General features: G+C 44.8%; 1 protein-coding gene across 1 annotated transcript in view; it reads left to right on the top strand.

Moving 5' to 3' along the window:
• Nucleotides 1-8,414: 8,414 nt before the first annotated feature.
• Nucleotides 8,415-24,137, top strand: part of LOC146194912 (uncharacterized) — a 76,882-nt gene continuing 61,159 nt past the window's right edge. Inside the window, exon 1 of the mRNA XM_084596671.1 lies at nucleotides 8,415-8,657. Within this exon, the coding sequence (XP_084452797.1) occupies nucleotides 8,415-8,657 (243 nt within the window). The remainder of the gene's footprint in view (nucleotides 8,658-24,137) is intronic.

Raw genomic sequence — 24,137 nt, 5'->3', positions numbered from 1 at the left:
GGTTGTACGCAGCGCACTTTGCTCTTCCAAGCCGTGTCCTGCCTTTCTCTAAAGCATTCATATCATCTTAGGGTGGTCGCGTACTTCTTTCTAACGGCCTTTCAGCGACACGAGCAGCCTTGACCGGAAGCCTTTCCTGTTTTCCTGCGTGACGTCTAGCGCTGCGCATCTGGCGTTCTTTCTGTCCAGTCCTTGTGGTTCGTGAACTAAGCGATAAGCTGGCAAGGTGCTACTTCCGAGGCATGTAATAGCGACTGACATACAAATGTTACAATTTATAATTCTTTCAATAAGCGAGAGCCGATAACACTGTGCCGTCTTTTTTCTATTTACATGGTTTATTCATGTCAGAATCGCCTCATCAAGGGCGTCAGAGCAATGCTTCTTCATTTCAAAAGCAGATGGAGCTTTAGTGTTACATGATTTAAAACCCGAGCGCGAAGATTAGGGACGATGAAAACGATTCAATGAAATTATTTCTTTCAGTAAAAATTGCCTCGATCACATTATGGAGCTATGTTAGCGTTCGTCTGACAGAAAAAAGAAAGTACGTTCTTGGCTGTGAAATTAAATTAAAAGGTATTTTCTAACGCCTTGAGCAAACTTTGTGATATTGAGACGAAAAATAACTGGCTGTCACCTGCTTGAAATGATTGACGATGCAGCGTTCCCTCTTGTTTAGGCGACTAAACAACTTCTTTTCGACGCATGCAGTCTACATGCGAAATCGGCTTTTGACGCGGAGCCTGTATTTTCTTTCATGGCGCATTTCTCCTTATAGACTGCTTTTTCGACAGGAGTTGCCTATTTTTCGCTAAGGCAACTTTGTTAATACAAGCCTGCTTCAATTAGCGTTGTTTTCTCTTTAAGGTATCTTGTTAGCGATAAGATGAACAGCGCAATGTATAACACAAGAAAACAGTAGCTCTTGTAACATGTACTTGAAAAGACCACCTTAATTATTTTTTTTTCAACAAAGCTTCTTTCACGTTCTCTCTTGCATGGCACGAGTTCAACAATCATTCCTTTCGTGAATACTATGAATAGGCATGTGGCATGTTGTGTTGAATACCACAACATTGCCCACTGAATATGAGGATTGCCGTCGCAGAGCGTTCCTGTTCTCGCTCAGAACATATTTGTTGCTTCATGCTCTATACACAGAAATGCTGGTGTTCCGGCCAGGATACTATCTCGCAACCGTCGGTCAGCTGCTAAACCTAACTGCTACCACGCTACTGATATGGCTAATTTCTAAAGGCGGGTAAGAATTGCTTATTCGTAACACCTGGACCTTATTTACGTATAAAGCTACCCGCCAAACATTCACATGCGAAGGAGTATCAGATCCTTTAAAGAAATCTCAAAATAACAGCTTGAGTGGCAAGTTGGTGCTGTGTTTCTTCTTATGTGATTGTGTTTGTTGCGCCACATTTCTGGGTACCATTAAAGGAAGTCTCCAAACTTTTCACACGGAACCTCCTGGACTATCATACTGATCTGTCCGGAAAATATTGGATGGAAAAACAGCGCAAACGACCAGTGTTTCTTTGCTCTGGTGATTGTCTTTCGCGCTGTTTTTCCACCCATTATGTTTCACCAACTCGCCCGTTTGACTATACTGTTCGGAAAGTTTGAATAACTAATTCAATGTAGTTCTTTCGTTTTGTTCGTTGACTAAAACGAATTGAGTATCATCGAAATATTTGATGCTAATGAAAACATTATCAATACATACAATACCATTAGAACAACCGGCCCAAATTTCGAACAACGCCTATCGTGTTTTTATCGCACCACTATTTTGAAAAGGAAGGCTGCCCACGTCGCATACTCTGCAGCCGTGAACTGTGTGACACTGTGCTTGGCAATGATGGCCTTAGAGGCCTATACAACAAACACCCAACAAGACAAGGAACACGCGGTATGTACGGAATGTTCGGCGCAGCGTGGTGGTAGATTCATGCTACGGGATTAGTTACGGCACTACACATAACGTCACAAAATGAAGATCGCGGTAAAAGGTTCAGGCGCTTTCAGCAAATGCTGACTTTACGACCAATCATGTTTGTCATTGCTAAACGTAGCTCTCAGCAGTCTCGTGGCACTAGTTTAGCCTCTTCTGTAATCAACAGTTAAAGAAAATGAACAATTTTGCAATGCTTGGTATAGACCGAGAGAAAGAATGGTGACACCGTATGAAAAGGGTAGAAGGGCTACTGCCTTTCGCAAGATGAGCCGACGTTTCGAAAAGGGAACCTATCTTTGTCTGGGCCCAGACGGAGACAAGTTCCCTTGTCGAAGGGTTGGGTTGCCTTGCGAACTGAGGCATCCCCTCAACCAGTTCTGTGTTCTTTCATATTTTACAATGTGTGAATTTGACAATGACATATAGAGTCAATTTGCTCAATTCATGCTGCCACCCAATAATGGAAATTCGCGTTGCGCTTTCAAAATCTACAGCTTTGGCCGCATCAGTGTTTAGAGTCGCATACTTGTTCCACTGCAAGCAGTTAGTTCACTGTTTCGCAGTATTACACTTTGAAAACTCGCGCATGTGGCGAGCATTACTAAAATATTGGATTCTCAATGGATAATGTTTTATCACAATTGGATTCTTATCATTAATAATTGGTTCACTGGAAAGGAAAGGCGCAGTATCTGTTACACCTGTTCCGTTAGTTGGTTTGTGGGCTTCAACGTCCCAAAGCGACTCAGGCTATGAGAGACGCCGTAGTGGAGGACTGGAAATTTGGACAACCTAGGGTTCTTTAACGTGCACTGACATCGTACAGCCCACGGGCGCCTTGCTTTTCGCCTCCATTGAAAAGCGGCCGTCGAGGCCGGGATTCGATCCCGCACCCTTGGGAACATAGTCGAGCGTCGTAACCACTGCGCCATCCCCGGCGGTGCACTTGTTCTGAGGACACCTGTACCACGTCATAAGGGAAAGGAGGAAGGTTAGAATGAAAGTGTAAAGATAAAAAGAGGAGCTATAGTAGATAGCTACGGAGTAATTTATACCACCCGTGGATCTTTAATGTGCACTTGCATCGCACGGCACACGGACGCCCCTGCGTTTCGCCAACATCTAGGAGCAGGAATCATTTATTAGGCCCGATATAATTCGGTGGTACATGCTTGCACCAAACGGGGTGGTTCCCTAGTTGCGGGCCCCATATGTTCCCAGCAGCTCCTGGCCCCTGTCCGTCAGTGCGAGCTGGATGGATAGGGCAGGGCTGGATAACAAGGTCTCCCATCGATGAAGGAGTTGGGGATTGGGGGTATTTGCAGGTCTAAATTTAGCCGCCGGCGGTCGGGTCTCAATTTGAGTTCGATTGCGTTTTCTACTATTCTATTTGTTTCTATTCTGCAGCCAAGCTGCACTTCTCGTATTCGATCGAATTGGAAAAAAAAAAAGGACTGTTTGCCAGGCTCTTTTAATTTTTCTTATATTGTGCCTTCAGTCAAAATACCTAAGCCTAAACAGAAATCCAACAGCCGTTGGTAGTGATCACAGAGATAACGTGGATATAGAAATATTAAGCCATATAGTGTTAACCATCCTCTTCAGCTGAAATCCGGCCTAAATGTAGGCATTGTTCCGTCCAGAAATCGCCTATAAGTCGTGACGTCACAAGAAATAAAAAAGAACATGTAAATAATGAATAAATTACCAGTGTGTAATATCGAAATGACTTCCACGCGTTGTCCCATGTGTGGCTGCACAGTAAGGTTATCGTGATTAAAAAGAAAAGTTGGGTGATTGGATGGGAGTAAAGTCCGTGATTATAACTTGGTTGGAATCTAGACAAGCCACCTCTGTGTAATTGAGGCACGTCCTTTTTTTTCCAAACCGGTTGAAGAGGAGCCATTATATCCTCTGTGGTAAATATAAAATGAATTGATAAACAATTACTCAGATATAACACTATTTTCTGTCTGCGAAATGATTTGCAAAAGACCAACAGACTCTATAGAGAAATTCTAACTCTATAGCCGTACTCTACATACTGATCTTACGCATTCAGAGAAATTTCCGTTTTCTTAGCGATCACAGTGGAGAACTTTCAGTTCTTTTTCTGAAAAGTTTCAGTGTAGTCTGAGATTACAAGATTATGTCGTCATGTGGAAAAATAGGTGAGACATGAAAAATTCCACAGGCGCGAGTACGTGCATTACGCTCGGAATGCGTCACCAAGACAACCGGCTGACCACTTAGATCGTGTTCTTGCAACTGGTTCATGAATTGATTTGCAAAACCTTACATATGTGTTAACACACAACCAGACATTCCTTCAGATCATCCGGCTGGTGGTTCGACGTTTTCCAGTAATGTCTCTTCAAATGGCAATACGGACACAGTGAATAAACGTGTAAATATCAGTTTCTGTCCGGTGGCATCACATTTTTTCAGCCAATCGGCAATGTTTAATACACGTGATATTTTTCCAGTTGAAAATGCTAAGCCAATTCGTAATAAATCTGTGCTGAGATGTATAGCTCAATTATTCACAGTTTCTGGTCTTGGAGTATCAAAACCAATCGAATAAAACTAGTCCAAACGAGGGTTCGCAGCTGAAGGCTCAGCACGTTCGCAAGCGTTGAGGCCAGCTAACAACGAGTTAGCGGTGTAGAGCTCGCGTGCCATATACATTTGGCAGTTGAGACGTTTTACTTTGCTGATCATTTACAGGGCTGACTGCGTGGTAGATGTTTGTTTTTTATGTTGGCGAGTGCTGAGTGGCCCTTCTATTTCTTATCCCCCTAAGACGTCTCCCGATAGTTGCGCTGCTCATGCACGTAGATTTCTATGCACAGCTTGAACACCTCGGTCTCGACGCTGTGCAGCGAGGACGGAAAAAGTCCGTGTTAAAAGAAGCCAAACATTGCTTAGTGAAAATACTAGTAGGCAATGTGTTTTACAAAATTACCGTTAATTTCCCTCAATCAGTCAGTTATAAAGCCAATAAAAATTTATTCGTTTTTAAAGGAAGGAGTGCGCGGTAAAGAGTTGAAACAGCTTGACGAGATCCCAATTTTAGAAAAACATCCGCAATGCAAGTACCTGCAGCTATTCACATCGTGCTTTTGTCGCACGTATACGTTTGTTTCCGATCATTATAATGAGCGCATCAAATGTCATGCCTGTTTAATGCATTGTAATTATTTGCAGTTCGAGAATATATTGTTTTGGTTATCGATATCTCTAAAGCCATAAGATGAGCGTTTTCTGGTGCTTCAAACACAGAAAATTTATTGCTTCCTTATAATTCCTACTTGCATCATGCGTATTAGTTTAGTACCTTTCTTTGCGCTCGAATACAGCCTGCGCGCCATTTGACTTTGTTAGGTTTTCTCCATCATTAGAGACTTTTAGTTCAGCGCTACCGCTTACCACTACCGTCTACCGCTACCGCGCAAGCACCAGTACGCATGCGCAGATCACCCCGATAGCGACAAATGGCGCCACATGTCTGACAAATTTCGGCGGACGCCGCACGCGGGGACCAATCAGCGCGTGCTTTACTGACAATGCGGGGTAGCTGTACACGGTAGCGGCAAGCAGCAGCGCTAAACTAAGTCTCTATTGCACTCCCCAACAGAGGCGTCTTTAAAGGTCGCGCAGTCTATTCATCAACAGAGCACTCATGTTGATTGTGAAAATGCGAAAAAAACATGGCCAGCAGCAGAAAAACACTGACATACGAGCGTCTCCATGCTGTTGTTCGTGCTTAGCTTTTTTTTGCGCTTTCACGATCAAGATAGCTAGCCAACCCGGCCTAACGCAACCATTATTGAGCACGCATTTTGCCCTTAGTTATTCTCACTTATGTAATTTAGGCATTTCTGTTGAAACTCGAATATTCCTTGGTCAGTCTACAAATATTCATCTTGTCGGATATTACCACACGTCGATGTGTGTTTTATCCGCGAGCTCGCAGCGTTTAGTGTTCTTGCTGTCATAAATCATTCCTTTTGGCACTCTCGAGAATCATTAGCTATAGAAAAGAATTCTCTCTCATGTATTCATTTCCTCAGCAGTGATTCAAGGAAAAGCATCACGTCATCGCAGAATTTTGAAACAAACGGCTAGATATAGTCAATAAGCAGATTCCTTTATGAAATGTTTAATAAATTATATGCGGGGAGAAAGATAGCTATACAGTATTAAAAAGAACAGTAGAAGGTTGAAGGGGAGCTCCAGTTCCCAAGCCGTGCCAACGTTTCGGGAGCCTCAGCTCCCAAGGAAAGTCAACGTCTCGAAACGATGACTTGCCTTCGTCTGCGCAGCGCGATCTGCAGGATAGGACAGGACGCCCAGGACAGTATTGTTGTGGCGCCTTCTTTTATGTCCTGTAGGTCGTACTGCACACCCAAAGACAAGTCTATTTGCCGAAATGTTGACTAGACTTGCGACCTGAGGTTTCCCCTCAATACTTGTTCCGTCCTCTTTAATAAATTGTAGGATAGACATTACGCAGTAATCTCCCAAATCAATCATAGCATTTGCATTAAAAATAGCCTAGGAGTAGGGATTTTGGGGTACCAAAATATGCCACATACCCGTCTTGAGAGTCAACAGTGCGAAATGAAGAAACAAGGGCACGAGGCAAGTGCTTCTCAAAGCCTGTCGCCTGCCCTTGCCGTTAGTTTCAGTGCTGGGAGCATTTAAATGTATTCTGAAGGTTTAATTACAGGATGCGACTCCAGCTTAACCTAGTGCGTTATTGTTAAGGTGGGTAGCTTCTTCCCTTCCTCATGCTTACTTTTTCCTCTTTTCACCGCAGCCTGACATTTTCCCTTCGCAGACGAAGCCCCAGGAAGCTGTCAGTCAAAGCCCCGAGAGTGGCAGCGCTTCATCCTTGTGACATGCACAAGTTGTGCGTTTAGACAAGGCGGTCTTGGAAAGATTGACGAGACCCCACGTAATTCAAGTCACTGATCCACAGTGAGCGCCATGCATGGGCCTGTGTAGTGCGACAACTTCTGAGACAAACCAGACTTTCGGAGAGGCGCAAAAGCCATGCTAAGTCTCCGGGAAAGTACCAGAAATCCTGGTGCTGACGATCATAGCGCTGCTTAGAACATTCCTGCGAGGTCAAGGTGCGTAACCGGGCAAGCTGACGAGCCTCTTCTGCGCGGCAGAGGATGCTGGTAGCAGAAGGCTCGGTGTCGAGAGAGAACGGTAAGATGGTGTCGAGAGGACTTCAAGATGGACGGGCACAGAGAAGGGATAATGGGTTTAAGCAGTTGTTTCATGCATCGATTTGTTATAGGCATGTGTAATGAATGGAAGCATGTCATCCCAGTTCTTATGATGAGAGCCGACATACATCTCAAGCATGTTGTCAGTGCCCGGTTTGTACGTTCAACGAGGCCATCTGTCTGGGGATGGTACTATGTAGAATCACGGAATTTGCAAGAACTAAGCACAGAAGTTGTTCTATAATATCTGCAATAAACTGGCAGCCACAGTCACTAATAGTAACACGAGGAAGCCCATGAAGGAAGACGATAGCGTGAAGAAGAAAGAGACGCCAGCGGCGAAGGCGGAAGGGATGGCGGCAGTTTCACACTAATGCGTGAGATGGTCAACGCACACAATGACCCAGCGATTGCCTTTGGATGAGAGGGGAAACGGGCCTATGAGGTCAACACCCACTTGCTCATATGGTATGGTCGGTGACGTCATCGGATGTAAGCGGTCCAGCAGAGAAGCCGTGGGGAGCTTGAACCACTGGCACTGCAAACAGGAGGTCATCGTAACGCTGCGACGCATATTCGGCCAGTAGAAACGTTCCTTATAGCGCGTAAGAGTCCTGGCAAACTCCAAGTTCCCAGCTGTAACGCCATCGTGCATTGCGACTAGACAGAGGAGCAGAGGCTAACCGGAACGACGAGCAGGGTGCGAGCTAGCTCCGCCAAATGAATAATGTTTTCGGTAGAGGAAACCATCGCGAATGCAGAAAGGGCTTGCAGATGTCGGATTACGAGATTTTTCAAAATTGGTAGCAAGACTTGATGTTTGTGCTATTCTCACTGAAAAGTGGCAAGATCCGGAAATTGTAAGGAAACGGCGGCTAGGTAGTCATAAAAGTTGTCGCATCGGAAAGAGTAGTCGCGAGGGATAGCCACGAGAGGCAGCTAGCGTCGGCGTGATGGCGGCCACTTTTGTACGACCCAGTAAAGGTGAACTCCTGTAGGTGTAATGCCCAGCAGGCCAACCGACCGCAAGGGTTCCTCAGATTAACCAACAAGCAAAACAAATGATGATCGATGATGACTGTGAAGGCCCGCCTATAAAGGTACGAGCAAAACCTCTTTACGCCGAAAACAACAGCAAGAAACTTTTGTTCTGTCAACGCATAATTGCGTTCACACTTGCTGTAGGTGCGACTTGCGTAAGCGACATGTTGATTCCCATCATGCTGCTGCATCATTACAGCACCCTCAATGATGCCGCTGGCGTCAGTGTGGAATTTATTAGGAGCGGTCGAGCTGAAATGACCCAGTATAGGCTGCGAGGCAAGAATAACCTTGAGTTAGCGAAACGCAGAATCACATTTGAGAGTCCATTTGATACGAATATATTTCCGCAAAAGACATGTGTGCGGGTAGGCTACGTCAACAAACTTGGGGATGAAGAGATGAAAGTAAGAGCAAAGTCCCAAGAAGTCCTGAGTTCTTTCAAAGACGGGCTCTTTAACGCAGTTGACAGCTTCAACCTTTTGTCGGTCGGACCTTTAACTCCATCTTTCTCAACCAGATGTCCAAGCACAACGATCTGGCGTTCTCCGAAGCGGTGCTTCTTAAAGTTCAGCATGAGACTAGCTTTCTCTGTGCAGTTAAGGATAACAGTATAACTATCATGCCCAAGCTGCTACACGAGAAAAATGCCTTTTAAGACCTCGGGCACATTGGATTGCTTCACTTCTGTTTTCAAACTCTGATTTCCCTCATCGTCCGCTTTGTCTGCTGATTGCGCACCATATCGTTGTACATTCGCTAGACATTTTTCTTTCCTGTAGTGATAGCTGAGTTTTAGGGGAATGCACTGGCTTAGAGCCACGGCTGAAAATGCCTAGAAATTCGAAATCAGATTGAAAGAATCAAGCTTGTCTGCATTGGGACCTCCAGCGTCTGCGTCACCTCACCGACAGCCGTGAGAGGTGAGATGCCACTTCAAAAACAAGACTTGCCTCCAGTCCTCCATTCTTCAATCTGTGCTGTTAATTTCTAAAGATATATTCAGCATGTCCAAAGCTATTCTCGCAGATTTCACCGATTCGAGTGGCCTGGTTAAAGAGAAATCTCTCAAATGCTGTAAAGTTATTGCACCAAGTAATAAAAACATTTAGCTCGTTTCAATTATCCTGTGCTTTAAAACGCTATACTGGAGGTGTATTTATTCGCTTCACTCGAATTTCATAATGCACGCCCCTCAAGTAAACAGCATATGAACTTTCTGGAACGAAACCACCCGATCATAGCTGAAGGAATTTGGGCTCCGAACACTTTTATGCTTACAACTCATGGAGCAAAAATCTGCACGAGTAGACTATAATAGCCGCTGAAGCTGCTCGATTATCGAGTAACATACGCGTCCTACTTAGGACGATGACTCAAACCCTATCAGCAGCAGAATTTGTGTTTTTCACTTTGTTTTATCTTCCATCTGAAATGCATAGATATGAAAACATTTGTAATCGGTGAAGAGAATTTCTTTGATAGGTAATTTTTAGTGTGGTGTACAATGACGTTTTCTACGCTATAGGAGAAAAATTATAGGCTGATCTTATGGCAGCCTTTTGAGTATTCCAAACAAGTGCAAAATCATATACATCTCATCCAAATTTACAGACGCCTGCTCAGTTTCAGTTCGGCTCCAAGCTTTTTTCCTACGACCGCTGTATAAGCATCGCGTTGAGGCTGTGAAATGTTCGCAATTAAAATTGCAGCAAATTCAGCATTTGAAGAAAAGCAAGATGCCCATGGCATTGCACATGGTTGGTTGGTTGGTTGGTTGGTTGGTTCATGGGAAGGGAAAGGCGCAGTATCTGTCACACTTGCTCTGTGGACACCTGAACCGCGCCGTAAGGGAAGGGATAAAGGTGGGAGTGAAAGTGGATAGAGAGAAAGGGGGGCCGTAGTGGAGGGCTACGGAGTAATTTCGACCACCTGGGGATCTTTAACGTGCGCTGACATCGCACAGCACACGAACGCCACTTCGTTTCGCCTCCATCAAAACGATGGAGGCGAAACGAAGTGGCGTCCGTGTGCTGTGCGATGTCAGCGCACGTTAAAGATCCCTAGGTGGTCGAAATTACTCCGTAGCCCTCCACTACGGCCCCCCTTTCTCTCTATCGACTTTCACTCCCACCTTTATCCCTTCCCTTACGGTGCGGTTCAGGTGTCCACAGAGCAAGTGTGACAGATACTGCGCCTTTCCCTTCCCATGAACCAACCAACCAACCAACCATGTGCAATGCGATGTCTATCCACGTTAAATTTTTGAAGCCCTCCACAACGGCATCTCTCATAGTCTGAGTCGCTATGGGATGTTAAACCCCAAACCAAACCAAGTTCAGCATTTGCTCTAGTATCGGCTTCGTCCATCATCTCTTCCTGCATTGTGGTGCTGCATTAGTGTTTGTTTTCTCCAGAAAGAACATATTTTGAGGCATATTTCGACAAATAAATAATTAAGGCAAAAACTAGGAACGTTTACCAATCAATATGAAAAACCATGCATTATTTGTGATGAAAAGTTAAATTATTTTATCGGCTTTCTTAGGCTTTGTTACTACTCAGTAAAGGTGACTGAACTACACAGGAAATAATAAAGCCTAAATGTAAGAAGTTTCGAAGGCTTCCCTTTTTCCCCACCTTTTGCATTGATGAGACCAAAGCACAAATGCCACATACAGCCCATTATATAGTTATTATTAGTGCAATCTTGATCGAATATCTTTTGTGTTTTGTTTTTATTTCAGGGATCAGAAAAGTTTATTACCTAAACGGCCGCGCCTTTAATTAGTAGTGCCTTGTGAGGCTGCTTGACTGCCCAACACGAAAGTGTCACTGTTCGGCATCTCTTTTACCTCGTACTCACTCCATTCGGAGCTCATTGCTCCGTGCCCTGAGCGGGCCTGAGCCTAGCGCTTGTCACTTGCAGTGCTTACACTAGCAGTGATGTGGGAAACTAGCAACCACCATGACCAGAATCAAATACCGATGATCATCGCCCCCGTCGTGTTGTGCAGTTAAGATTTCCTGCGCAGTAAGATGGACCGCCGGTGTAGCCGCCGGTTACTCGCGTGTTGGTCACACTAAAGATGAAGTGTAAGATGGGAAGCTAAATACGATTAGATGCTCCGCCGTTAGTTCAAACTTGCGCCGCTGGCAAATGTTCTTTTTTTTGTGTTTGTGGAAAAACGAAGTTGTTTTGTGATGAAGATATATAACACAAGAAACAATACAGAAGAATTTCTAATAGGAGTGAGCAATGGCCTAGGAAGGCTACTCGCTACCTACGTAAAATCAATGGTACAAGCAAACTAGCTGTTACTGATTGAAGTAGCTTTCCGTTGTAACGAACAAAGTTAATTTACTTTGACAACGTTAAAATCCCCGTTACCAATCAAATTCTCCAGTATCGGTGCTATAGTGCTATCGTAACTGTGAGAAAAAATATCCAGAACATGTCTCGGGCAGGTGACAAGCCGGGGCGCTGTTTGCTGAGTGAGTCCAGTGACATCAGAAGACTCCATCTCCATGATATGGCCGGGTCAGTATGTGCCGCCAACTCGGACAGTTAAAGTCTTTGCGAAGAAAACGAATCGTCCAAGACGCTTGAATCCCGAGTCAGAAATGCCGACATACTAACCCAGGCCTGAGCACCCAGTCAAAACTTCATTAAATCTTGGCTTCATACACAATGTTTCCAAGCTAAAGGTAACCATGGTTTTAAAGTATAGGGTGAAACATAGCCCAGCGAAACCAACCAATAATTATTTAAAGTTGTCTATTCCATATTGCAGCCTTTTGCCTTAATAAAAGCTAATTACTAAGGCAAAGCTAATCAGCTGCTTTTCCTTTTTTCGATTGAGGAAAACTGTGAATGCAGAAGACGTAGATTGTCGCGAAAAATTGGTGGCTACATTGTTTCCACAAAGGTACGATTTACGCAACCTTATTATCGGCCTTAAAATAAACCTGTCAAGGGACCTAGCGACTTGGAGGTCACCAGTGAGCTTTTTTATTTACGAGCTGTCGCTTTCGGTCACTAAAAAAACAATACTTTACGTTAACACCAGCTGGATGGAAACAAGATAGCTGGTCGCTCTTCGATGGTATCTGCAATATTTACTTCGACACTTCGTTTTTCCAACAACTACTAAAAAAATGCTCATTATTTCATACAAAGTAATTAACCTTCGCAAAATAAAAATGGTGCAGAATGGACCTGGGGATTCTGAGCAGTTCTCAGTTTGTTTTCCTGGTAGCTCGGACACCCTGTTTATGTCGGGTCTCTTGAACAAATGTGGAGGCTTACGACTGTATGGTAGTAAATACATGTTGGGAAACAGACGAACAATTCACAACTCTGTGGCTAAACAAAGAGCATCTACGCTAACTTTTATCAAGAAGGGGAGCGTAGACGGAAGCGACTATGAATGCTGTCGCGCTGCTCCCTTAACGGTGGAGCTTAACGACACTCCAAAATGTTTGCACTCCATGAGTAGCGAAACTGCTTATTAGCTTTCTCTTCGCTGATAGATAAAACGTTCACTAGAACTGCCTTAGTGTCGTTCTCTATCTTTCAGAATTGAAACAGAAGCAATTTTTAACAGAACAGACGCAGAAAAGAAGCTGTCTGAAACGCCAAAACAGGGGCTTAATATTGAATATCGTATGTTCTTCATGATACCACAACACCGTGGCAGAACTATTTGCCGTGTCCCGGCAAAGTAAAAAAATATCAAGGGAGGTGTTTGCTTACTGCACATAACTCCTTTTTTTTTTTCTTTAGATGGTGAGCAGAGTAGCATACCTGAACCTTGTCCACAAGACTTCATCGTTCCGTTCCTCAAAACAACCAGAAAAACCTGACATTTCTTTTCTCTCAAGCGTCCATAGCAAGCCAGCTCTGTAATGCGTTGGTGGCCGCTTTATCAGCAATTTCCTCTGCGATTTAAGGGGCTGAACCCTGCCAGTGCTGCCGCAATGTTTCGACAGCGTGCAGCCTGGTGTGTCTCAACACAATGCCGGTGGCGGCAGGGCAGAGTGTTCCCAATTCAAGCTCCCCCCTGTGCCGCCATATCGCTTGCTGGCCTGGAATATATGTGTGCTGCAAGCACCGGGGCAGCGGTAGCGGGAGCACTGTGTTCTTGTCTGCAGCAACACAAAAGGCACCTATTCTTGCTCATCCATTCACTTTGACTTCCACTCGTCACAGGCTATGAACTTGATAGCTGCATTCGCTTTTATTCTTTTGCCTAAGCCACGGTCATGACTTTTCCAAATAGAGGCACAATTACAGTCTGTGAAAGCAGGCCTGGCTGCCTGGCCGCGCCAGCCCTGATGCACCATATGCTTTATCATTTTTCCCTGCTTCAGTGTGTGAATAAGCTGCAGCTCACTGTCTGTCAGTGCACTCTTTGGTGCGGTATACGCCCTCATACTTCTTTAGTATCATCCGCCGTCTTGCGAACGCACTCTCTTCGGCTCCGTAAATAGCTTGACGCTCGTACTAAATCCGTGTGACGTCTACTTTGCATTCGCATTGTTTCCTTTTTGTAGTGCAGTAATATTCCTGATTTTTGAAGCTTTAAGTTTTTTTAAGTAAAAACTTTTTCATCCCAAGCAGGTTAGACGGACATGCTTTTAGGATTTCATTGTCCGCTTAGACGCATCAGGGCTTCCTTTGGAGCACTGCGAGCACCTGCAAGCGCTATTGTTAAAATTAAATCCGTGCTCGGCTCATGGTCACATAGCTTTTGAATAAAAGACAAGGAGGTGGAAAGTCGGTTATTTTGCAAAGATATTTAAGCGGCTTTATAGACTGGAAAAGACGGCACTTGCTTTCGATGGCAGGCCGAAATACTCTACGGCCTCCTATCTTGCACCATCGCAAGATAAAGCAAAGCGAAGTTTTCCAAAAAACTTGCTGAGGTGAATACTTGGAGTACAGAATGCATATTATACGAATTAAATGCCTAGTAATGCGCACAATGTACGATTTCGCACGTAGACAAAAAAACAAAAACAAAGTGAAGGACATGCAAGCTTTTTAAAGAGATAAGCTAAGTATTCTTTCAAAAAAGTGCTACATTCGTTTTGTGTAGCAACACCTGCACACTTCGGGTGATTCTGGGCCAAAGAAACGAAGTAGTTCATTCAATGACGGCTCTGGAGGAGAGATGTTTACTGTACAGCGCAAGAAGACACAAGACGAAAAGAAGGAGACAGACAGACAGACGTGGGCTGACTCCTAACTAAATTTTATTCGAAAGAAACACATCTTTATACAAGTCACTCATGGGATAACAAGCCCATACCACTTGCGCGAAGCACATTGCAAAGGGTCAAAATATGACACAAGTCGCAATCACTGGATGATAAGTTTCTAAAAATGTTTTCTCTCCTCTCCCTTAAATGTTGACAAAATCATGAATTATCAAGGAACGACACTTCTTTATCTACTAGTATAACCGAAGTCTGGCTTATACATTGCGACTGTCTTTTTCATATCAAGTAGGCCTCCATCAGCTCTCTTGTTATTTTATCCCGGTGTCAAAATAAAATCTTAGTATTCGCTACTAAAAATCTATTTTCCACTAGTACAGTACTTTCACCGTACATTACTGCACGCCTGCCATAATCTCGGTTGCTTGTTCTTTTCGTTTCTGTACAGATTATTGGCTAATGAGGCCTCATTTAATGGGATACCGACTAAAGGTGAGGAACACTTTTTACAGATTCTAGACAAAATAGAGAGTGTGTTAGGCGACACTACTAGCCCAAGTGCAAGCTACCTAGGGTAGCTATACCGCAAACAAATAACGAGTAAATGTCAGGCAATTGTACTCGAGCGAATGTTTTTTAGAGTTAAATAATGTGCAATGAAAACAAATGTTTGCCGTGTGCTGATTTTTTGCAACCTGTTACAAAGTGCAAGATAGGAAGGAAGTGCCTCGTTCTAGAGTCTTTGTGCGTCAAGAATAGTAAGAAACAATGAGCTTGTGGTATGCTCCGCTAAGAGGAAAAGTTTCACGGTCAGACGCGAGCACTGATTAAGATTGCGTGCGTGCAATGGCAAACTTGTCGTACGTTCTGGAAAGCAGTAAAGTGTCGTACGCGCATCGCGGCATCTCGGCCTGGCAACAAGCGGTAGGACCCGCACGTTTGGCGCTTAACGTATACGCTCCCATTGGTTCTCCTCGGGGAAAACGGAAGCCGCTGCAGTCTCGTCACGTTTACCACTCGCTCTGCACGCGGTCTTCCTTGTAGTTGCGCGTCCTTAAGTCGGGCTCGTTACGAAACAGGCCAGGAAGAAGCGCTGATAGCTTTCCGAGAACAATTGCTCTAGTGTCTAAAACAAGGCACGACTCGTTTTAGCCGGGAGAGCTAAATTGCTCTTCCTATGCCGGTGCCCGAATAACATCCGGCCGCCTGCTGGTACAGAGAAGCTGCGCGCTGCAAATTAGGCTTGCTGGCAGGACAGGGGAAAACTAGGTGTCTCGTAGGCACCGCCTTTCTTGCGGTTTACGCAAACTGTGCGAGCCATACTCGCGCCATCTTTTCTCACAGGCCTTTAGCGCTTTGTCCTTGAGTCAGAGGCAGCTCCTCGGGTTTGGAGTCTCTCTGCGTGACCGGAAATTCTAAACCGAACTAACGGAGTGATCGCTTTTTCGTTTCACAATGTCACATTCCGTGAAAGAAGAAATGGTCACGCTGCTGCAGTGGCGTGAGCGGAATACTTGAAAAAGGGCGCGGTGTAAGGCTTAAGTCAGGCACGGCACCAATGCGTCGGCTTTCCCATTGCCGGAAGCTATTCATTCCGATATGTTGTAAGGCTTTGCATTAGGCGCTCAAAACCCGCTGCGTCTTGAAGGCGAAGCGTTTTATACATATGTAAGGAGATAGATAACCGATGTCGCTTTCGGAAGTTACAATTTTTAAACTGAACCAGATAACCTATTTACGTTATGTGTCCTGGTCGGAGGTTTAAGATACGTGCGTTCATTCCTAACCGCGTGTACCTCCGTGATTCAAGCGACAAAGGCCTCCTTTGGAAATTAAAATAGTTTTCAGAGTAGTGACATGATGTCTTTGTACAATAATTCTTTATACTTATTGGGCATCTACTTCTACTTTATAAACAGTCGCTTCCGGACTTCATCTTCACCTATAAGCGGAGCCCACAGCACAGCTCCAGCCGAATCGAGTTCATCGCTACGTGACACGCTTCATGGAATCATTATCGTGCACGCGTCTTCTCCGCGGGCAATTCGGCGGGAACCCGTACACAGGTAGCAACGGCACTCCTGTAATTACGGGACACATGTCTTCGCCTGGCGACCGCGCCTCCAGGCTGCTTAAAAGAAGGGCAGTCGCGGAGGCGGGGTTAAGCTCTGCACAACTTCCTCGACATTAGAAATAACTTAAAAGTCTAAAAAGGAAAGAAGAAAAATGCGCACGCCCCAAAAACATTTTTCCAGATTTCCTCCATGAGGAGGTAACGGTACGCTCCCCGCACGTGCGCATGCATTGCGCCCAGCTCCCGCCAACGGAACTAAAGCCCGCGACGCGCTACTGGCAATTGGGGCCACACTGTCTTGTCTCCATTGCTTTCTCTCCCTCTCCCTGCTTTCTCCTTGTCTTTCAAGCCCTGCGCCTTTCTTGACTCGGGTTTTTCAGGGCGACGAAGTAAGTGGGGTGCGCTGGTGAGCGGGCCCGCGAGTTCTCGTGTATACTACGTTTACCCCCTCTTTGTACGCGTGTCTTATTGCGTTCTACAACGGAGAGACCCAGGGGCGGGAAGCGGCGGCAACACTGGCGCATGGTGGTGGCTGCCTTGTTAAGGGGGAGCCGACCGCCAACTCTGCCACCGGTAATGGCGCTGTCGCGTCCAACAAAGGACTGCGCTCGCCCACCCGCACAACTCCCGTTTATCCGACCGACCTTCGTGCTACGGCACCGCCTTTCTTCGTCCTCGTCCTTCTGTCACTCTGCTTCTTCTTGTCCTCTCCATTCCGAACCAGCACCGCCTGTAGTTATTTACTCCTTTCATATACTCATTTTGAAAAAGAGAGCAGGGCGCGCGAAGAACTGCGCTAACTTTCGTGGGCTGTAGCAGATTCTTCGCTGCTCTCTTGTGAGAAGGAAATTCCGCTAACTCTCATGAATGCTCCAGTTAGCAACGAACAAACTTATGTGCATGCATCATTGAAACGGAGCACATTTCACGTTTAAACGCGAGGGAAGTGCGTGCACACATATGTGGTTTGGCCCTGACGAGACAAGATGACTTCACCGTTCGCTGCCCTTGTCGAGGCTACGCGGTTAATGGATGAAGGTATGCAATTCTAGAGATGCTATTGCGTTTGGGCATAATTGGCGCTGTTATTGAAGCAGTCAGACGTCCTAACAAAGTGCATAAACAATAAGGCGCTCTTGCCGTCTCTGTCACCATCACCGTCAGCACCTCTGCTCGAGGGTATGGGGTTGATGCCTCAAGATGCCAAATTAAAGCGATACAGTTGCGTTTAGGGATTATCAATTTTTTTTTTGGCCAAAGTAATCACACGTTCGAAACAGTGCACAAACGATGAGGTGCACTGACGTGATAAGTGGGTTCCAGCGTAAGCATCTCTACTAAAAGGCATGCGGTTAATGCTTCCAGATACGAAATTCAAGCGATAAGCTTGCCACTGAGCATTATCGGTGCTATAAACGATGTAATCAGGCGCCCTAAAATTGCACAAACGTTGAAGGGCACTTGCACACACGTGACTAGAGAGCTTCGCCGTCAGCCCCTCTACTCGAAGATACGCAGTTAATGACCCAAGGTACGGAATTCCAGTGATACGTGAGGTTGCGGCTTGACAGTATCGGTGCTATGCCAGGAGTAATATGTACATCCTGTTCTTTCTGGCCTGCCACTGTCTACAAGCACTTTGCGCGCAGTTGCCTAAGAATTCGCTTGCAATATTGACACCTATGAGAGAAGCCGCCTATCGCGTTCACTGGCCAAGACGTGCGGTGGAAGGGTCTTTCATGACTATAGAGATCAATCAGTACTTCGGCGTTCAAGGCTATTTGTGCACGTATATTCGCCATTTGTTCGAAACTGCAGTTGTCTGGTGTTCTTCGCGAGTAAATAAAAGCAGCATTTCACATGGTCTCTAGGTACGCCGCATTATGTTACATTGGATCTTTATTAATATCTGTTTTTCTACGCTCAGCCATATTCTCAAACAAGTTTTTCTTCAAATTTCCTCGTTTAAAAAGATCCAATTTTTTCGAAAGGTAAAAGTGAACATCCCATCACGGAGGAGCCCGAATATTTTTTATTACCGTAATGTCTGCCAAAAAAGGCGCGCAAGGAAAAGTGGGGGCTGCTGCTGGAACAGGGGAAACCACATGCAAACGATATTAGGCTCTTGAGATATGTTTTAAGAAAACACTTTTTTATTTTGTTTTGGTGCATATTTTAACAGCCGAGAAACGTTCTTGAAGAGAAATTACAAAATTTCGTAATGCAGCAATAAGCATGGTCTGCTATGCACGGAATGCACGCGGCGAGAACATGACCACGAATGACTCATCTACACAAGGCAGTCACCTCACGTTCCTTTGTGATCGCCCTACGCACTACATCGAACCTGCAGAGCACTCTGGTTACATTGCTGTTGGCAGTCACGAACTGAGACGACGTGCAGGAGAAACTTGGCATGTTAGTCGGATTAATTCCATGCCAGCATGTGCGCTTCACCTATCGCTCCCACTCTGCGCGGATTGTTCTTCGTAATCGGAACGCGGAAGAACGGCCTTCCTTTAGTCCTCCTGGCTCTCTCCGTCTTCCCTCTCAGCTTGCACCGGTGACGTCTTGCGCAGTCTTCCTCGCCAATACGCGCTATCGGAGCCCTTAGCGGCTGCCGAGAAGGCTGGCACGTAACGGATATCACAACGGTTTGTCGTTGCTTTCAAGACAGAGAGCGAGGAAAAAATAATAAACGCACAAAGACGAGATTTAGAGATAGGCCTGCAAGCGACATCCGCGCAACTTTAGTGCTGTGTGCCAACCAGGCATGGCAGGGGAACCAGAGCAGTAGTAGGGTAGGGGAGAACCGAAAAAGCTACGAAGAAAACGCTAGGCGGAGCAAGAAGTTGGAGGCCGACGTCTGCTTCCCCGTCTCGTAGGATCACGGAGCTAGGCGCGCGCGCTGGCTCGCATCGTTAAGTCCAGCACTTGGTGCTTTTTTTCTTGTTTTTCGCGCGAAAGTTCACTTTCCCTGGCGCCGCATTTCATGGGCCTTCGGCACGAAGTCGCGGAACGTCCGCACGTGGGAATGCGGTTGGCCGCTGCCGAGACGAACGTACTAAATGCGGACCACGTGCGGCGTACGGAGGTTACCCTGTGCGGTCGCTGTGCCGGGGTCAAAACGTGTGCGCATCTGTGCAGTCGTGCTCGAAAGCGGCTGCATTACTGGTGTATAGTGAATTTAATCTCAACGTTTTACATTCAGTGTTCAGACGTACACGAACTGAATAGCAGAATACTCCAACGTATTTCACCTTGCTTCTTTAACAAATGCTCGAGGCAACGAACTCGAGCGCTGTTAGGCTTGATTCAATATTTAATTAAAATGGCTTCCTGCATTCTGGGGCGTCGATTGCGTAAAACAAGGATACGTAAGAAAGTCAAAGCTCCCAGGTTTTTATGGCGGTAGCTACCTACTGTCAAGACTTCAGCTCCTGACCGGCAACACTGACCTTGTTTAGACCTGATAATCACCGGAACCCTTTAGAGCTTTCTGCCCATGCGCGTCGTTACAGTGAAGTACATGCAGCTTTCTCAGCACGGCTATTCTGAGAGGTGCTGAACCACACGTTTTTCTAAAAAAATTCCAGAATCTAATATTTAAATAAACGCATATCTTGTTAAGAATGGTAAATTAAATGAGCGATTTTACTGTGATTTCAGAACAAAAAAGGCAATAAACGTTTCAGCAGAGTGTTCATTTGGGCAAGTTGGTAGACGTTCATAATTGTAAAACAGCGCAAACAACGGTACACAAGAACGAGAAGTACACAGTACGAGCGCTGACTCTCAACTAAGTTTTTAATGCCAACACTTGGCATGTTTGTCCCGCGTCTTTCTTGTATTTGTGTATCGTTGTTCGCGCTGTTTTACAATTATAAAGAAGCGTTTTATTTCATGAAACGCGATGCCGTAATCGGCAATTTCGACCAAAATGCATCTTCTAGTCTGAGATAAAGACAATACACTACAAGCCGAAAATAATGAAACATATCCATTTTAAATAATGATTCGCTTTTGGTAACAATGGGATTCGAGCCGCTTTCTCACGCATTAAAGGATACAACGTCTATCCACTGCCTGTAGACGCTCTTTTTTTTCTTCTCTTAAGCATGGAAGATATTAAAGCTGTGTAAAAGAGGTGTAATCTTTTATGTAAGCTTACAGAAGTTTTATCAAAATAATCTCGTATCCAAACATCTCGTGCTATCAAATCACTAGAATGAAGGCAACGCTGAACATAAGCACAACAGAAAACCATTCTGTTTCCAAGTTTGCCTGATTATGTCGTTCCTGAAGATGGGAAATGATTTGACCACGTATAAGTTTTGAACTAACAACCTTTTCGCAATGCCCATCTTTTATGCACCTTTTCCAAAGGCTGTGCTATCCAATCTCGGATACATAGGATCGCATAATCGTTCCGCAAAACACTAATGGTACCGTATATACTATAAATAGAGCACTTATTTACCTAAGAAAATAGTCTAGAGAAGCATTTCTTCAGTAAATAAGTGCTCTATTTGTTGTTTTTTGTTACTGCTTACTAATGCATGAACTGCCTATTGTGTTATTGTTTCTGTGAATCCTTGAATGTCTTGTATTAACCCTCCTGCATGGGCCAGAATATTAGCCTGCAGTAGTTTCACATAAATTAATAAATCAGAAGTCAAATTAATTTTTATCTTCCGTGTGTGCTGCATAATATTTCAAGGCGATATTTCATTACTGCCATTAGAAGGGAACAGTTAATGTTTTATGGAACATTGCAGAGAAGAAAATGACACCAGGGGTTTCGCTGACCTGTAAACTGTGTACCACGCCTAAGTTCCAGGCCATCTGGAAGAATTTTAAACAGCGCTTTGGCTCTCAAGTACCTCATATTTCTAACAAAAAAGGAATAAACAAGAATAAACACCCCTTTGGAAATGAGAAATTATTTCCTGTCTTAACTTTTATTCAATACACAGAAACAAAGAAAGCAAACTGCTCTTAAAAAATTCCTCGCAGGATGAAAGCACAGTTTCCACTTCAAATTATCTGAGAATGCAATCTAGACAGTAACACGCCCTAATGTATAGATTACCAATGGGGTGTTTATCTGAAAAAAAAAAAAATCAAAGTTAGCAATAAGCAATGAAATTCGGAATCGAACTACTCTCATAATCTTTCAGAATTCAAGCATAGCGGTGACTGACTACTCGATCAAGGCAACATGGCCCAGTACGCTATGAATTACATTTTACGCAGTCTCACATAAATGTTTCTCCCGTATGAGGCAAAGTTGACGTCTTGCGCTGTGCGGTTCACAGATCGTATGTTACATTGTCACGTCCATAAAAAAATTACATTTCCTTCAGACAATGGGATCAAGGACAATCACGCGAAACTTGTAAAAGAAACTCTGGTATACGTTGCATATAGGGTTAAGGCACCCGTAAAATTACATCATGTCGAGCCCATTTAGAAAACAAGGAACTAAATAGGCAGTGGGAAAGTATTGTGACGAAATTCTTCACAAACGCTCGTCGACGCTGAATATAGAAATTCTCTGCAGGAAACAAAGTGCTATATGTTTATAAAAAAGCACGAACTTCAGGTTTAAGCCGCCTTAAACATCGACGGTCGCCAACGTCACGAGGACCACGACGAGCTAGCAAATCAATAATGAAGTTTTCAGCAACTCCAGAAGTCTTGCCTTAGAAATGCAGAGGCAAAAGGGCTCCGCGCATAAGCAAACACTAATGCAGTACTACTAACGCTGAAAATTAAGCTCTGATTATCACGCCTGGTGAGATCAAGAACAGACCACGCGAACCTTGCAAGCGTTTAGTAAAAACGGTGACTATAAAGTCTTAAACAAATTTGTGCTGCAAAACCCAATACATTTATGCTGTTCAAGACATCATTTAGGGTTTATATGCTGTCTTGACGACGAAGGGGTTTCCTCCGATAGACATTTACATGCAGGATTTTGAAACTAATCGTCCTGTTTGTTCCGCGTTAGTAACCTCTGCGATGGTACTTAACACTTATAAACTTTCTTCACTTTGGCTCCGTCCGGTGGCAGCATTGGCATCATACCAACCGTGGCATCATACCAACATCATAAGCACGACGAAAAGGTACATCAAAGAGAGAACTCTTCTCTCCAGGTGATTAAGTTCTGCATGTTAAGAGGAGCCACGACTCGCGATACACCCTGAAGCCTCCGCGTAAGTATCGGCCTGCTTTGTTTACTCGGTATGAAAGGTAAACTAGCAGAAGGGCCCGCAAAAGGCCACGAATTGTGACTCTCAGGAATAACGTAATAATGCATGATGCCAACTCCACGCTTCTTCAGTGCTAAGAAATCCTAGTCATGGACAATAAATATTAAGCCACGTGATCCGTCAAGACTCCAGCGGGAGAGACCTGCCTTGAGGTAGCCCCCTTCCTTCTTTATCTCAGTCGCCGTGTTACTTTTATTTTCTTAACCACTTCGCCTCGAGACGTACGGTTAGTACGAAGGACCTCTTGCCTAGCTGTACTTAAAGGACAGACAGCTATAAGGCGCAGAGCATAACTGAAACCGATATTTGCAGAGAAGTTGAAGACTGAAAACTCGCCTGCATGGAAGATACAGCAGCGGCCTTGTTGAACTTGTGCATGGGGCACCCACTCCCACCATCACTTTTCGCCAAGGTGATTTACCGGCAGCCAGTCGGGCATCCGTCAGGGTCGCGAATTGCGGCTCAGAACGCGTGCACGTGGTATAGGCGCTTCCTCTGCAGAGGTACCTGCTGTAGACTATGCCACGGCACAGCAGCGTTTTCAGTGAACACATCGAGGCTGCAAGCACAGCTGCAGCAGGCTGATCGCCAAAATACGTGTTATCTTCATACGACGAGGTGACATTTAGTACATCGATGTATGTAAGGGCCGACTGGTTGAGAGGTGCATCCAGAATAAATGCTACACCTATTGCACGATCTTCCATGATGTTATGCATGATATGTGTCACCACAAAGCTTGTCAACATGGAATGCAGCACGAAAACTAGCAGAGTGGTCACGACGCATACTTGAAAACAACCCACATCCACCATATCAAGAACGTCGTCCCAAAGCTTCTAAACCCCTGTGGTACCTGAGACGTATTCGGCAAAATGGAAATGCAGATGTAAAGTGCCTTGCATACAAAACACTGGTTAGACTTATAATTAAACATACCGCAATAGTGTGGCATCCTCACACTGCAAACAATTGCCTCAAACTTGGGAGGATAGCGGGACTTGCTAAAAGATTGGTCTATTATAAATACCGCCGCAGCCACGCCTCTACAGAACTGTGTAATCATGCAAGCTCAACTAGCGACACTAGAATCCATAATCAGGTATCAAAGATTGAAAACCCCTTTCCTCGTTATTAACCTTCCTCTCAATATAAACAGACCAGGTTACTTAGAAATGTAACCAATGAAACATCAATACATCACGATATTAAGTTCATTCCCTTGCCGAACATACGAAATGACTGTCTTTTGTTTGGTTACTTTCCACGAAGCTGCGGAGATGGGAACGTTCTTCCAGACTCTGCTGTTTTGT

Source organism: Amblyomma maculatum, chromosome 3, assembly GCF_055883805.1.
Source record: "Amblyomma maculatum isolate TAMU_Amacu chromosome 3, ASM5588380v1, whole genome shotgun sequence".
NCBI lineage: Eukaryota > Metazoa > Arthropoda > Arachnida > Ixodida > Ixodidae > Amblyomma > Amblyomma maculatum.
This window is presented reverse-complemented; position numbering and strand designations above follow the sequence as displayed.